Below are 18,207 nucleotides of genomic sequence, written 5' to 3' on the forward strand. Positions count from 1 at the left end.
GGGCGGGGCCGCGCGACTGCGCACGCGCCGGGAGACACATAGGCGGAAGTGGCGCGCGGGCGCCGGGGATACGAGCATCTGGCGAGGACTCGGCTGCTGCGGTGGAACGTGCAGGAGTGGGCGAGGAGGAGAAGCAGGAGGTGATGGCGACGGACCTGGGGAGGGGGAGACGTTCCGTCTGGCTGAGGCGCCCCCTGGGCTGGGGTCCCCCTTTCAGGTGACACACTGGCTCGGGAGTGGACGTGCCCCCCCGGGCCTTTCGCCGTGTTTGGAACGCAGACCCCCCCCGCCCCACCCCCCGGAGAACCTTGACACCGCCCATCTTCATCCTAAGGAGAGAGCGGGAGAGGATGAGGTCGGGAGGCAGGGCGCGGGTGACTTCCTTTTGTAAAGAACGGAAACCTGCTAGCACGGTTTCCAGGGAGGAGTATCTGCTTGTCCTCGCCCTTCCGCCCTACGGCTGGCGGTACTTGCAGGCTTGCAGGCCTGAGGCCACCTCCGGGGGGGTCTGGTAGGCTATCCCCAGGGCCTCTGGACAACTGTCAGTCGCCTGGGTCCCCCAAAACAGCGTTTTCATTGAAGAACTACGTCCGGGATCTGCGTTCAGCTGGGTACTGTATGGTACTCTGCTGTCCATTTGCAGTGCAAGGTGATTGTTCTCATCGGGTTAAGTTCTTGCCATCAACTTCCACTGGTAGTTCTTCAAATTCCTCCAGTCTTTGCAGCTTAACTCTCTTACCCACCGTTTTATTTTCTTAAAGAAATGTTGAAAGAAGGTGGAAGGATTTGGCGTTCTAACATTTTTTCTTTTTAATGTTGGGCATATGCATTTCTTCTACAGTAGGATATCAGACGTCTAGAACTGTTTGGGGGATGAATGTTTTCTTATTGAGATAGTTTGGGACTTGGAAGAGGGAGATACAACCTTTGAAAATAATTTAGGTAGGTGTTATTTGTAATACTTAATTTCTTAATATACCTGTAAAGTCCTAATTTTAGTTTAATCCCTTAAGAAAAAAAAACTGATCTTCAAAAATTAGCACACAGTTTCTTGAACTTTGTGCAATGAAGTGTGTTCAAAGAAATGGGAAAGAATCTTGTTTTTTGTGTTTTATAATTATACACCACAGGTCATGATTAATATCCAAGGTCCAGTTAACCTAGCTATAATGGCAATATTCTTTTAATTGTAATGTGGAGTGTGGCAAAATACAGAATCGAGTTTATTTTTTTTTAAGTGCTCACATCGTAGTGACATATTTTCCTTATGTTCTACCTTTTTGTAGTGGGAGACTTTTCTTCAAAAGGTTGGGAAAGAGTAGGTTAAGAAATTAAATTTTACTTCAGTTGGTCACTTTAAATCAACATTGTCACCAGTCATTTATTTTTAAATTTCAATATGTGCTAGAAATGCTACTTTTTTTTATTGCATTTTAGCAATTATCTGTAACTTCAAGTAAGTAAATGTCTATGTTGACTTTAGGAAGAGACCTTAGGCAGTGATTCACACCTGTGGTTTTTTTTTTAACATTAGTTTCAAGGGTTACATGAACTTGTAAATTAAAGCAAAATGTTAATCGTTTAATTTGAAAGCTAATTCTAATTCTGTGCTTGATTTCTTTTTATTTTTTCCTACATCACAAGGACATTAGACCAGTTTCTTTAGATGATGGTTGATATCAGTCATCAATGCCTGAAATGGAAGGGATATGGCAAACATTCAGGATCATAGTTATTGGCTATCAGAGGTCAGAGTCTTTCTTCATCAGTCACATGATCTGACGAGTGATGTTTTGATTAATAAAACTTCATTCTAAATGCAAGGGAGGGAGAGGAAGCTTAAAATCCTACATGGGGCCAGATTTATTAGAACGTACACCCATTTGTACACCCATTTATAAGTACACCCATGCCTACGCGTATGGAAAATAGTTGCTAACCTTTTTGTTTCTTCTACGTTCAAACACAACATTTAGGTAAGGTCTTTTAAGGCATGCTTTATAAAGAAAGTCATATGCCAAGGGGATCCTACAGGGTGACTTAAAAAGTCTTAACAGAGATGACACTGATTAAACGTAGCATGGGCAACAAGAACAATGTGTAAAAGAAGAAATGGGCAAAGGAAAGGAAATACAGTAAAAATGAAATTACACATTTTCTATTTAGAAATATGGCAGGTATCATGTACAACAAATGTTCTCTGATGCCTGTGTATTATTGTTAGTTACAAGTTGTAGTCAGAGCCTTGACCCCAAGTTTAAATTACAGAAGGAGACCTACTTAATCTCTGTTAATCAGCAAACTAGAAGCGATCATGAAGAGGTGACTCTAATTCTTGCCATTTTAAATCACCATATGGCAGTTTTGGGGTTTTTTTTTTTTAAGATTTCCAGAGTTCACTGTCAAAATTATTTTTATCCTCTTCTCCCAACTAGAGTGTAAATTTTAATTCCCACTGGGATGGTAACAGACATTCTTTTCTAGGAAGATAAGTTTTTCTTAATAAGTTTGTTCTGTTTGTCATAATTCTGCACTTTCCTCAACTTTTACATGAATTTACTTTTCAGTTTCTGTTAATCCAAAGAGAAATTGATAGTCGTCTGTGGAGCCTTCATGATTGTTTTTCATAGACTAACAAAAAACGATGTTTTTTTTTCAGCTTTTTACAAGCCCCAAGGGCTTCTTTATTTCTTTTTTCTAAACAGCTTTATTGAGGTATAATTGATACATACAAAAAAATGCACATGTTTAATATATACAATTTGATGAGTCTGGGCATATACATACACCTGTGATACCATCTCCATAAACGAGGTAATAAGCATCTGTCACCACCAGGAGTGTCCTTGTGTCCCCTTTGTGGGTGTGTAGTTAAGAATGCTTTACATGAGATCTACCCTCTTAACAAATGTTTAAGCGAACAGCACAGTGTTGTTAACCACAGACACTGTGTCATGGGGCCTCCACAACACATGGTCTCTAGAACTTCTTCACCTGGTATAACTGAAACTTTATACCCAGGGAACAACTACCAAAGACTTTAAATTGCAGAGATTTTTCTCCAAAGGAAAAAAACGTTTTCTTTTAGCCTAAGAGATGCTGTTGCTAAAGCATAGTATCCTTTCTATAATCTTGGTTAAATCTAGCTTTTTGCACAACTTACAAATGTTTGACTTTATTTTAAAATGTCATTAGCAAATAAATTTTGCAATTGTCTTGGTAGCTGTAGGAGTTTGGGCTGTTCTTTACTCTTTTGTGAAGTTAAAGATTGACTTTAATGTTGAAGACATTATGCGTAAACTATTGTGGCTTTAAAAATTGTATCCTCACTGCAAATGGAAACATAATAAAGGCACGTTTACTTTGATGAAATAAATACAAGGTTAGCTTTTAGTTTGTTGCTGTGGAAATAAGAATGGTGTATATTTAATTTAGTCGTGTTTGGAGACTAAGCATATTGTTTTGGTGGATGGGAAGCTTGAATAGGAGAATTAATATATTACTATCCAGAGAGAATAACTCTTACCTGTGTAATTTTCCAAATGTGACTTGAGATATTATTTGGAGCATAGCACTTTACTTGATGGTCTAAATGTTTTGCTTTAATTGTTTATTTCCTTCTGTAGGGCTTGGCACAGCAGGCAAAAGAAAGACTGAACAAAGGGGAGGAAACCAACAAAGATAACTTTGGAAGCACTGAATGTGGCAAAATAAGAACAATGGATCTCAAGTTCAACAGCTCCAGGAAATATATTTCTATCACTGTTCCGTCCAGAACCCAAGCAATGTCACCACACATCAAGTCGATAGATGATATTGTAGTGCTTGGCATAAATCTCAGCAGATTTAACAAACTTACTCAATTTTTCATATGTGTTGCTGGAGTTTTGGTATTTTACCTAATTTATGGATATTTACAGGTAAAAAATTAGTCATTCATTTATAATATGTTAATTATTTATAACAAATGAGCTCAACATGGGCACTGCTAATAGTTTTGTCCAAGATACTTTCTTTTATAAGATAACAAGTTTATTCACAAATTTGAGTTTCTTAGTATAGTAGTAGAAAAGAGCTACTTAAGATTAAATTGACTGAAAACAGGGATCCAAATTTTAGAGTGAAATATTCTACATGGGGGAAGGGAAGCAAGAGACAATCTTAAAAAATTTTAAATATGAAAAAATACGAAGTGTTATGTTTTGCAAAATGTAGGTAATTGCAACCATGTGGGGTTTTTTTAATATAAATTTATTTTTGTTTATTTATTTATTTTTGGCTGCGTTGGGTCTTCGTTGCTCCGCACGGGCTTCCTCTAGTTGCAGCGAGCGGGGGCTACTCTTCATTGCAGTGCATGGGCTTCTCATTGCGGTGGCATCTCTTGTTGCAGGGCACGAGCTCTAGGCGCACGGGCTCAGTAGCTATGGCTCACGGGCTCTAGAGCGCAGGCTCAGTAGTTGTGGCGCACGGGCTCTAGAGAGCAGGCTCAGTAGTTGTGGCGCACGGGCTTAGTTGCTCCACGGCATGTGGGATCTTCCCAGACCAGGGCTCGAGCCCGTGTCCCCTGCATTGGCAGGCGGATTCTCAACCACTGCGTCACCAGGGAAGCCCCACCATGTCCTTTTTAAAAGAAAATGGTTGAAGTATTGACTGGTATTTTGGAACATAATTCTCACATGAAATTGAACGGTAGCACAAAAGCCACATTCGAGTTCACTCTTGGTTCCTGGAGCTCATGAAGAGGTTCGTTTTGCAGAAGTGTATCAGGATGTTTTCTATTTTTCCAAGGGTGTCTCTTCAATCCTGTAATACTTGAATCATCCTTTTCTTGAAGCATCTGTTGTGCTCTCATTCTTGTTGGTTTCCTCTTCTAATTCAACTCAACCAGAACCTTATTTTTCTGTGATCTTGCCTATGCAAAACATTTCTAACATTGCCACAGTTTGTCTTGTATTTGCATTGTTTTATGGGATAGTTGTATACATTTGGCCAGGAAATTCCTGACCTTCAAAGGCAAGAGCTGGATGGACGTGGACCCAGGCTAGTGTAAACAGAGTGTGTACGTGGGGACCATTAATTACCAGTTACCAACTCATCAGTGGGTATTTTCAGCCGTTACCAACTTTGCTTTTTTATGCAACTCCCTAACATGAGAAAATCTTTGTAGTTGAAGAAAAGGAAAATGATGTGTTTTCTGAAAACACAGATAATATTTCTGATATTCTTTATAATCAGAGTGATCTTAAAAATTGTTGTATGCTTTTCCTTTGTTTTATAGAGATGAAATATAAAAGTAAGTGTAAAGGAGAAGACAGAATTGTGACTATTCCTTAGCTTCTGAAAATGCTATAGGGTGTATTAGTGTAAAACAACATGAATTTTTAAATCTTAATATTTTTAATTGACTTTTGTACTAGAAGATTCTATAAGAATTCAGATACCGCAATGAAGAACAATACAAAATAGTAACTTTTATCAAATGTTAGAATCTCTTGTTGAGAAACTTTTTTTTTTTGTCCTTCGAAATACCATTGTTACCAAATAGCTTGGGAGCAAAGTTAGCCATTTTAATGGAAAATGAATTAGAAATTTACAAATTTCATTAAATTTTTTCTATTTGATAAATGATCAGAGATTTTAATTTACAACTAATATGTGCAAAGTTTCTTTTAAAATTAGATAAACCGATTATAATTGTGACATCACTTTGGTGAGAACTGACATTGCTACTAATTGGATATTAAAATAGGTTAAAGAAAATGGGGTTTTGTAGTAAATTTAGCAATATAGAAAGTGAAATATTTACCTGAGTGCTAGGATATTAATAAAGTTATTTTTATGTTTTATAGTTTATAAACCAGAAATCCTAAATAACTTACAGACTTACTTGAACGTGAAATCTAAATTTGGGGAATTACACAGCATCCTAAATGTACAAAATCAGTTCAGGATCTTTTTAGAGGCTGTGTTTGGTTTTTCTTTGAACATAAGTTTATCCATCAATTTCATCTTTTTAAAATTTATTTCAAATACAGCTGAAATATATATATTTGGTGGATAGTTTGATGCATTTAATTAAGCCAGATAGCTTCATTAGAATACTTCTTAATGAGATTAAGAATGGCTTTTTAACAATTAACAAAAAATTTTTTCATGATATAACATTATTTTTAAGAAGAGTAACCATTTCTCTGTAAGGAGAAGTTTTATATAATTTATGGCACAAGAATTCTAAAAAATAACATTAATTATCGATTTGAACTGATTATCTTAATATTGGAAAACAGGCCTGAGATAATAGACTTCTAATGAAATACGCTTTTTATAAAAATACATGAGTCCTTGAATCAGCTGCCTTCCTCATTGTTTTGGGCAACTCTTTTAATTTTGGTCTTTTAAAAAAAGAAAAAAGCCTAGGGGAGGGGGTTGCTTCCTGTTCTGCTGATTGCCATACCTGGATATCTACTGTCACTTCTTTGGAAAGGCCTCCTAACTTGTCTAATTTTACCTCTCAGAAGCCTTACAGTTTGGATGTTTTTTTGTGCATTTTGTTGTTGGGGGTGAAGCTTGGTTTCTATTAAAATGCTGTGCTTATAGGAATACGCTGTGAGGAAATTGGTCTGCCCCTTGGACTTAAACAGTGTTCATGTCTCTCTTGACAGGAATTAATATTTTCAGTGGAGGGTTTTAAGCCCTATGGCTGGTACCTTACTTTAGTGCAGTTTGCATTTTACTCCATATTTGGCCTAATAGAGCTTCAGCTTATTCAGGACAAAAGGAGAAGGTATGTGGTTTATTTGTTTTTATTTTTTGACAGTTAAGTACACGAGTAGTAGTTCATTTTTTTTGTTTTATTTTTTGTGCACATGGACTATGTTATACGTGAAATATACATTTCCCATTAATGAAACATTTAATACCCAAGAATTTTTATCAGTATTAGCAACTTATTAAAAATATTAAATATGGTATTTCCATTATACATTGAGAAAAGTGTAATGTTATCAGATTAAAAAAGGTTTAGGGCATTCGTTGGCGGTCCAGTGGTTAGGACTCCACACTTCCACTGCCAGGGACCCGGGTTTGATCCCTGGTCGGGGAACGAAGATCCCACATGCCACGCAGCGCAGCCAAAACAAAAAAAAAAATGTTGTTTAGACTCAATAATAAGATAGATCTTCTTAAAATAGGAGAAAGTATTCAGATGTACATATATGTTTTTATAGTGGAAATAGGTGTGATTACTGGAAAATTTATGACGGTACTGCATAAGAATGGTGATATGAAATATCAATACCTATTTTTATAGCGGTTTTTGAAAAGCATAGTTAATGTTTTGTTTTGTGGGATATATTCCACTTGACATCATCGCATTTGTAATGGCCAGCAGTAGGAATTGCATTCTTGGACGTTAGAGAAATTTCATAATGTTCCTTTTTGTCAAAACTAAAAGAGTTTATATGACAGTATCTTTTAAATTAACGACCACCTAGATTTGAGAAATATCTTGAAATATTGTTAATGGCATATTGAGCAATATGCAGTTAAAACCTAGTCTCTTATATCAGAAGGTGGTTGGGAATTTGAATATAACATTTTCTTGGTAAATTTAAGTGTGGTTATCCTGTCATATCAGACCCTAATATGTGAATATTTCATGTATATATTGGACAGTTTAAATGTAATAAGGAGCTATAATGTTGACATTCTTCATTGATATAAATGTTTAATCCTTCAGTGAAAATAAAAATTTTTCATAGCTACTTTTTTTTCTTAAATGTTTCTGATGTTTATATGAAAATAACTAAAATTTTAAATATTTAAATCAGTAACACCAGTATTTCTTCGTGGGTCTAGTTTTACCTCTCAACCTCTCTATTGCCAATAAATTATTATAGCAGCAATGTTAAAAATGTTTGAATCTGAGGAGATCTTGTTTATTATTTTCATGTTCTGAAACTCTACAAGACTTAGCCATAGGTGGTAGAATAGAAAGTAATTAAATGTGTCTGTCAGGACTAATATATATGGAAGCCTGGCTTCCATATATATTCATTATGTATTGCAAACTGCTGGACCTCTGATTACTTCTAAAATAAAAGAACCCAATGCTGTATTTATTAAATGAAAAAAAACACAAAGATGATGCATCTCTTAACTGTTAAATTTTAAAAAGATACAACTCCCTCTCAGCTACCAAAGGATGGGGAGTGAGCCTCCAGTCATGTTTTTCACAACGTTGAAACCACATAACCATAACATATTTAAAGTCATTTGTGTTTGATTGAAACATGAGTGAAGGAATTAGGTAGAAGAATTTTTAGACCTATAATAAATGTAATTAGAAATGGAAAACTTTTCATTCCAAGGCACATTAAAAACTTTTTTAGAAAAAGTCTTTATAAGTGTATTACAATGAAAATATGCCCAATCCCCTATTTCTGAATTTGAGTGTGTGTGTGTGTGTGTGTGTGTGTATATATATATATATATATATATATATATATATATATATATGAATTTTTTTAAGTGACACTGCTCTTTAGACCTTTAATTAGTCAAATTCTTTGCTAGGTTTTTCTCTTTTCCTATATTTATATGAATACCCATGTACTTGAGTACAGAATTTGGGATCAGAAAACATGGACTTGAGTCATGTTACTGCCTCCTATTCTGTCAATACCTCAGGGAAGTTTCTTAAATTCTCTCTGTTTCATTTTGAGGATGAAATACGGTGATGTGTGATATAGCCTATCATAGACTAGAATACCCTAAATATACTCCGAAGTATATTACTCCAAAGTATATATTTCACCAAAGATCATCTTGTAACTTCAGTGTTAATTACTCTATGTGAGTTTTTAATAAAGGAGATCTGTACCAAATTGAAAAGCCAAGGGGCTTATCAAAGTTAAAACTTTCCCATCATATCTAAAGTAGTAAGCAATTGGGGTATTCAAATAGAAACAGTGAGAGTCCTAGAGGCAAGATGATGAAATCTAACCTCATTTCACCAGTGAGAAAGCAGACCTGGAGGAGAGCTGGGATTTCCATGAGCTCATGCCCCAGGCTGCACGCAGAGTTGGAACCTTTTGAATTTAGGTTTCCTGAGTTGCAGGCTGGTTTTCGTTCTTCCTTTACTGTGCTGCTTTTTTAATCTTGTGATTCTTCTGACCCGAATTTTTATTTTCTGGCCACTGTTTGCAATTTATGGATGAGGAAATTTGCCTCTTCTGACTTTTATCACTACCTGGAGAAGTGGTGCTGTCCTCCTTCACTGATACCCCACTGAGAGTTAAACCCCATGGACAGCATAAAAACCAGTGTCTGTGTACACTGATGCATAACAGGCATGCCCAATTATTTCCACATGGATTTTAAATGTTGACCACTGTGTTAGTAAAGGGTAAGCAAAGGTCTCAAAATTGAAATGTAAGTGGAAATGATGCATTTTAATTGAACTTATCTAGTAAATTATTTTGCCTTATATCTAGCCGTATAAAAAATGTGGAATTTTGTCACCTTGATTTAAACATGAACACAAATCCCAAAATGGAAACTAAATCTAAAAATGCAACATAATTTAATTATATGAATAGTGCACCAATGTACAAGATTATTATTTTAGACCGTTAAGTATCTTGTGAGCATATGCTCACAAGAACAGCTCAGAATTATGAAGATTCCAAATTAAGAATCTCCTTTAGGAAATCCAATTAGAGCCCAAAGTAGAAAATGTGGGATCATAAGGACGGAGTCAGATTCCTCATCTGAAAGTTCATTGTTTTAACATTTTATAGAATTACAGCATTAGAGATGAATCATAAGACATTATGGTAGTAAAAACCATGTCTAGAGTTTTAAACCACCATGTTCTTTTTCTAGAGAAATTCTGCTCAGGTTATTCTAGCAGAACGGATAGATATATTTTTCCTAATGCTAGATGGAATGTTAGGAAACAGAATAACAATTTAGAAGTTAATTAACTAAGGTGCCTTTTCCCATTATAGAAGCCAATTTTTTAAAAAATCAATTTTTTTTTCTAAATTTAGTCAAGATGGTTTTTATATGTAGCTATAACGACTGTTAAAAAACCTTAAATGTAATAGCATTTATACTTTCAGTAAGAATCTAAGTAACTCTCTAATGTATTACTTTTTCACACAGTTGAGAGTTCTCACTTACAATTGATTAAATAAAGGTAAATTGTTATTTTTACCAACATTCTTTTATACAAGTTAACACTGTTGTAACTTTAAGAATAGTGATATTTTACCGATATTTATAGAAATATTAAACAGAAATTAGAAGAGTAATTAGAAATTTACACATTGTAAACACATTCTCTTACAATAGTATGAATTGGGTCCCAAAATGAAGATCTTAAAAATTGTCTTTTACAGAATACCAGGAAAAACCTACATGATAATAGCTTTTCTAACTGTGGGTACTATGGGGTTATCAAACACTTCCTTGGGCTACCTGAATTATCCTACCCAAGTCATCTTCAAGTGCTGCAAATTGATTCCTGTTATGCTAGGAGGAGTTTTTATTCAAGGTATAGTAATGATATATTTTCATACTGTTTGAAATTAATAGGATATGTTATGGCATCTAGCATTAGGAAAAACGTTAAACTTCAATTGATATCTTTAATGAACAGTCTAGATACTGTAACACTTCTGAGTGATATCTAATAAAAAAAAAAAAGCTATTATAAAAACACCGATACTTCTGTGATATACCTCAGGATCCGAAATCCGTAATTTGGAGATGGGGAAAAATAAGAATAGTATTTTGTTTTATTCTTTTAATCTGGAACCTACTACATTTCCAGAAATATTGCATTTACACATTGAAGGCCTAGCTCAGAAGTACCTGGAAAGCTCTTTTTTTCAATTCTTTCATTTTTCTACTCTCCAGGGCTCTGCTCTCCACCTCCATTATACAAATGGACGATTCCCATGTTGAAGTAAAGCTTAAGCTGAGCAAGTGTTTTTTAACCAACTCTGCTGACTGTTGACTCCCTAGGATCCCAACTAAATTACAAGCTATGTGAAAATAGGAGTAAAAGAGGAGGCAATGATAGCGACAAGCAATGGAACAAGTTTTTGTTTTGTTCATCTGACTGTCATGAGGAATATTCATGTTTTGATAATCACTGAAGTTCTTATAAAGCCTGACTTCATTTTATGCATTATAAGCCTTCCCAAAAGAGCCTTTTAAAATGAAAATGTGTATGTCAACTACTTCACATATAATTTCAGGATAACTGTTCACACAGGAAAAAATAATGATCTCAATTTCCTATTAAAAATCACATTTCACGTCGTAACTGACTTGGCCTGTATAATATCTCCTTAACGGTCCTTCGAAAAAGTTACACTATGTGATTTCATTATTTAAACTTGGATGTGCTAAAATAAGTTAATCCTCACCAACCTAGAAGTTATCTGACTATAGTATTTGCATACTTATATATAGACTGAATAACTACTCTGGTTTCTTGGTAAACTTATGAAGTATAAGAAAATTCATAGCCTTATGTTACACATAAAGTAAAAGAGGCACTAGTTTCCACAGATTTTTTAAATGTTCATATTTACTCACTATCATAAGAGGGATCTCGTATCTAACTTATAAGGACATTTTGGTGCTCACGGGGTAATTTTGATTTTCAAAGCCCTTCTGTGACTGTCTCATGCCTTGACCTAAGCGCTCCTGATCATTTTTGACATTGGATATAAAAGGCAGTCCCCGCTCTACTTGTTTAAACACATAGATCTAAAACTCTGCTGAGTGGGTAATTGAATGATGAGGTTGACTTACATTTATTTTGCACAGGAAAGCATTACAATGTTGCTGATGTGTCTGCTGCCTTATGCATGAGCCTCGGCCTGATATGGTTTACCCTAGCCGACAGCACGGTTGCACCAAATTTCAACCTGACAGGTAAGGAATTTACTTGTATTTCTAGATTTTGCAGCATAGCTAACATAAAGCTTTTGGACTTTCCATATAAGACGTAGTAAAAATATCACAACTCTGGAAACATAACAATTGTTTTTAGTACCCTTGTATAGTATTTTGACATGACAAGAGGCTGTGTGCCTAGATAGAATCTCCCATTATCAAGTACATGACAGGCCAATTGCTTATGAGCTGAATTGGAAATATACACGAGTTATAGGAAGATCACAGTAACAATTGTTATTCTCATTTTCTTAAAAAAAAGGAAACTTGCAAACTTACTTTTCATTGTTTTAGCTTAAAAAAAGAAAATTATACTGTTCTTTAATATTGAACTGTGTAATATAAATGTGGTCATAACCTTAAAGTGCATAAAGCTGCCACCATAAACGCTTTTCCTCATGGTGTGCCATGTGGAATTTTGTAAATTAAATTTAGATCTTTCACGAGGAGACTAGGTATTATAGTATGTTTAGAAATAAATAAGAATAAAAAATATGTGTTGGACTCTTGTTTTTAGTCTAAAGACCTTACAGAGAGATTGCTTATTATATATACAGTATTGTCATTCTTAAACTATTGAGTGTTACTCATAAGATTATTTTAGTTTCATCCCATTTCCTAGCCTGATACCTGACAAAAATAGTTCCTTCAAAGGAACTCTGAGAGAACAGGGAGAAAAACAAAGCAAAACAAAATAACAGTAACAAAAATCGCAGCATATGTAATATATATATACATATATCAGCAGTACAAACTATAATTGTTTGTGAGAAAAAAAAGTATGAAGTAATGAAGGAAATCATTTACGTCAACTTTGCTGTTCTTTCTAAGAATCAAAATGTTCCTGACCGGTTGTTAGTCTATGTTTCTTAACTAACCTGGTTAATCACACTAAGTTAATGGGTTCAGATCAGCATCTTAGAGCAGCCCTTTCAACCAGCCTTTTGCAGACGATGCTGGTAGAACCTATTAGGTCTGTTCTTTCAACTTTGATCGTCCAGAGTACGAGTGATCCTCACTTCAGTGAGAAAGCTTAGAGCTGCAGGTGCTGTTAACATGGTTGAGGGTTTTCAGGAGCACTTCGTTTTTGTGTCAGCAACTGCAAAAGGAAGATGATATTTGAAAACGGAGGGGGAAAGCTGTTTTAGAGGAGTGCCTCACCGTAAAACAGAGGTAACGATAATAGCTTGCCTCACGCAAAGGTAGTGGAAAGATGGAATGAGGTGCTGGAATAATGAACATGAAGGCACTCGCGCATGGTGGGGTGAGGGTGATGACAGTGACGGAGACAGCTGGGTGTGGTGGTCTGTAACTTCTCAGTATAACTCAAGTGCTCACCCTTTCTGAGTTCCATGGGGATGTTGTGTAAGGGCATGAGAACCGAACGATTCCTCATCATTGGGAATAATTGATGAGCACTCATTGCAGTCCCTGATCTGCGAGTGTATCGTCTGAAGGAGATTAGATTAGCTATTAAGATGGTTACTTAAGGCAGACATTAATAAAACTTCGGATGTATGAAGTGAATATATCAGAATTTACTCATTCAAATAAATGTCCTCCTTTAAAATATTCAGGTAATTCAGATGCAATTCAGGTATTTTCATGCTGTTGCCATTGTTCAGAACAGTTTTGGGATGTCTTTGAGTAGCCTTTTCGGAGTTGGGACGTTGTTTTCCAAGTCTTCGATAAGAGCATGTCTTTTTCTTTCGAGGACAGATTTGATATTTGAAACAAGGAAAAGAGCGTTCAGAATCAAGTTTGGTGAATAAAAATGTATATTTAGGTAATAAATACCAAAGCTACATGATAAAAAGTCAAATTGAAGAATAAGTATGAAAACTTGAAAATTCTCAATTAAGTGCGTACACATGTACGTTTATTTTTCTGCTACCTTTGATTGCTTATATATTTTTTAAAAACAGAGAAAACTTCAAATCTTATCAGACTCACAGATATAACCAAGGTTGCGTTTTTTTGTTTGTTTTTTGTTTTTCTTTGGTAAAGCACCATGACTGGTGGCCAGTGTCCTATATACTTGCAGGTAGTAGCGTGCTTCTCAGGTACACATGCACATTTGTATATGTGTGTTGATTTCCAGATTTGTTCATCTCAGTTGTATGTGTTATTTTAATTATGCAATAATTCAATATTACTTAAATTATTTAAAAATGAGTTTGAAGAGAGAATTCCTTCTGTGAAAACTAAGTTAATTAGGGGGCTTCCCTGGTGGCGCAGTGGTTGAGAGTCCGCCTGCCGATGCAGGGGACACGGGTTCGTGCCCCGGTCCGGGAAGATCCCACATGCCGCGGAGCGGCTAGGCCCATGAGCCGTGGCTGCTGAGCCTGCGCGTCCGGAGCCTGCGCTCCGCAACGGGAGAGGCCACAACAGTGAGAGGCCCGCGTACTGCAAAAAAAAAAAAAAAAAAAAAACTAAGTGAATTAAAACACTTTGACAAGTCAATAAAATCCCTGTTGAATTAAGTGTGGGTAAAAATTGGGGGGAAGCATAAAAATATGAAAGGACTCTATACCCTGATTGTTTCACAAGTTCCTAAGCTTTTGGTGCACTTTTTAAAAACAACTTGGAAATCATAGAGACTGTGTTCTGAATGCAGCTTGCACAAAGGAAAGTGCAGAATTTTAGTACAGACCCATACTCAAAGAAAAGGCCTTAACAACTGCATTATGTTTATGTGTTTTAAATTAAATATTTTAATAATATGGGTACTATTTTTATGCTTTCCCTCTTCCTTTGATTGTTTGAATTAACTGACTAATCACCAATCCCAATAGATGATCTAAGAATCTCTTCTGTATTTCTTTAATACAGTGTTTCTTTCAAACATAAAATCTACTTAAAAGCAGAAATATTATTTGACATGATTGTGAAACACAACAAGGTGACAGCATTAATGCAATTTATTAGTATTAGTTGGTTTTTTTTGTTTTTTTGTTTTAATAACATCACCTACATGCCTGTTACAACTGGTTGTGGAAAAAAATACTCAACTTTGCTGAGCAAATGTGATTTAAGGTCGGATTTTGGTTTTTTAGCCCAGTTAAATTTCTGATAAGTCTTGATTATCGTTCATATGTTTCAATGAGGAGGTTATTTTTTTCTTATGCCTTCTTGAAGGTGTGATCCTCATCTCCCTGGCACTATGTGCAGATGCTGTCATTGGAAATGTCCAAGAGAAAGCTATGAAACTTCATAATGCTTCTAATTCGGAAATGGTAAATACTCTAGTGCTTTTTCTTCACATCGGACAGACTCAAAAATGATGATATACTTAATTTTATGACATAATTATGGTATTGAAGACTCACATTACAATTTTAAACTAGTTTATCATCATTATTTTCATAAAAGTAGTACGTTCAAATATTATAGGAAGGTAAAAAGTAAAATACCGTGATCACCGCTGATACCTTATTGCAAGCATTTGATAAATGTTTTCCTCTTTGATTTATGGAGTTTGGGACATGTTAAAAAAAATGCTTTGTTACATCATTTTTCTTCTCTCTTTGTATTTGGTATTATTTTCCATTTAGAAGTTTGTAATTTACATGTAGTTTAGCTTATCTTTTCCTTCATGACTTCTAGCTGTGTATTATGATTGACGAGGGCTTTTCCAACTCTTAAGATTTAAGAATGTTATGCCCATTGCCTACTAGTTTTATAATTTCCTTATTTATTAAATCTTTGATCCAACCAAAACTTTTAAAACATTTTCTTCCATATGGCTAGCCACTTTCCCCAATATCATTTATTGAATAATTCACTTTTCCAATTTTTATTTTAAATACCTTCTTTTATCCCATCTTATTCTAATGCAGGGTTCACAATTTTATTCTTTCAAGCTTATTTCTGCACCAGAACCATATAATGACAGCAGCTTTGTCACCATACATTTACCATCCGTTAGGACTAGCCACCTTTGTTCCTTTTGTTTTTCAGAATGTTACTACCAGTAGTTATTCTTGGGTGTTCATATCCCCAAATAAACTAGAAACCCATTGGTATTGTGATTGGTATGGCATTGAATTATAAATTAATTTAGGGAGAATGGCATCTATACATTTGATTCTTTCAGTCCAAGAATAAGGTATGGCTTTCCTTTTATTCAAGCGTTACTTTTAAATCTCCCTTAGATTTTAAAGTTTTCTTTGTATAAATCCAGTTATTTTTTATTGAAATTATTGTTAGGTGTTTCATCTTTCTGCCGTTATTACTGCAAATAATGCCTTTTCTTCCAATATATCTTCTAGCTGGTTGGTGTCTTGTATATAGGACGGTTGTTATGCTGTGTTTGCATTCGTCTTGTAGCCCATCACCTTGCTAGACAGACAGAGCACACAGCAGTAAGGATATGTAGGACTGGTTACTTAGTCAACAGAGTGGGGCATCTTTACAGAGTCCCTAAGAACATAGGAACTTTACTCTTGGTCAGGAGCTTTCTTGATCATCATCACCACTCTCCCTAGATAAGAGAACGATCAGAGAATTAAGGACTTGTAAGTAGGTAGAAAGAATGTAATACAGTGGTTAAGACATAGGCTCTGGACTAAGATAGCCTTAGCTCTCTGCTAGCTCTCCTGTTTGAGGAAAGTGACTTAATATCTCTAAGTTTTAGTTTTTCCATCCGCACATTGGGGAATGATGATTAAGAGTGCCTGTCTCTAAGGTTGGTTGTGAGAAATAAATGGAATAATCCATATAGAGCGTTATTAGCACAGTACCTGACACATGGCAGGTATTTCAGTTTGATGATGACACTGATTCTGCTTATAAGGGGTGTGATAGAAAGATTGATAGGAAAATTGGGAAATTAAGCAATAAGTATGTCATATACTGCTTATTTTCATTGTATTTTAATGTATTTGCAAGCTTAATGTTTGGGTTTTTTTCATGTCTAATAAGTAGTTTTAGAGTATCTTTGTTTTGTATGTTTTTAGGACCCCCAACATTAAAATCTGGTTTGAATTCAGTAATTAAACAAGGCAAAAAATGGATAATTAGGTAACCATTTATGAAAGGATTAGTACTTCTGTGTTATGTTGTGCCTAAAATAATGTGTAAACTTATAAACAGAATCAACCATCATTTCCAGAAAATTACGCCATATTGAAACAGTGATGTTACTTTTAAAATGGTTTCCTCTACGGATTTAATGAAATAAAGAAATTGAGCCATATATTGAAAACCTTCATTTTACACCTTTGGTTAAACAGCACTTTTTTCCACTTTTTCTCTACTCTAGGTTTTGTATTCGTATTCAATCGGTTTCGTGTACATTTTATTGGGATTGACATGCACTAGTGGATTAGGCCCTGCAGTAACATTTTGTTCAAAGGTAAACACTAATCACATTTTTAAAAATAAACATCTTCCATTAATTAGTTTTCTCTGTATTTCTAATTCCCCTTCTTCAAAAAGACTATTTTATGTAATTTGATAACTCCTTTAATACAATATATGTAAATCAGAAATTATTTCAGAAATGAAATGATTTAAATTTTTTTATCCTTGCTCTTTCCTGTACGTTAATTTTTAAACCATTCATAATGTAGAAGTTGGGGATTTTTAATTTCATCATTATTTTTCCATTAAATCAGAACTAAATCAGAATCTTTGCTTGACTGCATTGTTGAATGGCTTATTATTGCTCAAAAAGTTGATTAAAATCTGTAATTTTATTTCATTTATAATACCGCAGGGTTTGTTTTGCATTTTTCTAACAGGCTTTTTTATATTTGCAGGATCCAGTTCGGACCTATGGTTATGCTTTCCTTTTTTCCCTCACTGGGTATTTTGGAATCTCTTTTGTTCTGGCTTTGATTAAAATTTTTGGTGCACTTTTTGCTGTAACAGGTAAGAACGATATACTTGCTTAGATTATGAAATAAGCATTTAAATTTTCTTTGATATTCTTTTTCAGACGGTAAGGGCAGCATCTGCTCTTCATTAAAAAGAAAATTGTCAGGAATTCCCTGGTGGTCCAGTGGTTAGGACTCGGTGCTTTCACTTCCGGGACCCGAGTTCAGCCCCCGGTCGGGGAACTAAGATCGCTGAAGCCGCACAGCGCAGCCAAAAAAAATTTTTTTTAAAGAATATTGTCACATTTCACCAATTTATTCCTTGGCTTATGGTATTTCTTTAAAATTCTAAAGAAAATGATGTTTGATCTGAATTTCTTATTTGAAGGTTTAATTTTTTTTTTTTTTTTTTTTT

General features: G+C 35.0%; 1 protein-coding gene across 6 annotated transcripts in view; it reads left to right on the top strand.

Annotated features, from left to right (window-relative positions):
• Positions 1–54: 54 nt before the first annotated feature.
• SLC35B3 (solute carrier family 35 member B3) overlaps positions 55–18,207 on the top strand; it is a 23,008-nt gene continuing 4,855 nt past the window's right edge. The window contains exons 1-9 of one of the 6 annotated variants that reach the window (XM_007102158.3): positions 136–217; positions 842–942; positions 3,627–3,920; positions 6,663–6,784; positions 10,404–10,558; positions 11,845–11,952; positions 15,112–15,209; positions 17,237–17,329; positions 17,736–17,847. In XM_007102158.3, the coding sequence (XP_007102220.1) occupies positions 3,720–3,920; positions 6,663–6,784; positions 10,404–10,558; positions 11,845–11,952; positions 15,112–15,209; positions 17,237–17,329; positions 17,736–17,847 (889 nt within the window). In that variant the 5' untranslated portion in view covers positions 136–217; positions 842–942; positions 3,627–3,719. Of the gene's footprint in view, positions 218–305; positions 943–3,626; positions 3,921–6,662; positions 6,785–10,403; positions 10,559–11,844; positions 11,953–15,111; positions 15,210–17,236; positions 17,330–17,735; positions 17,848–18,207 lie in introns of those variants that run through there. The other 5 variants (XM_055079753.1, XM_007102161.3, XM_007102160.3 and 2 more) reach the window with 5 other exon arrangements.

Source organism: Physeter macrocephalus, chromosome 18 (assembly GCF_002837175.3).
Source record: "Physeter macrocephalus isolate SW-GA chromosome 18, ASM283717v5, whole genome shotgun sequence".
In the NCBI taxonomy this organism is placed as follows: domain Eukaryota; kingdom Metazoa; phylum Chordata; class Mammalia; order Artiodactyla; family Physeteridae; genus Physeter; species Physeter macrocephalus.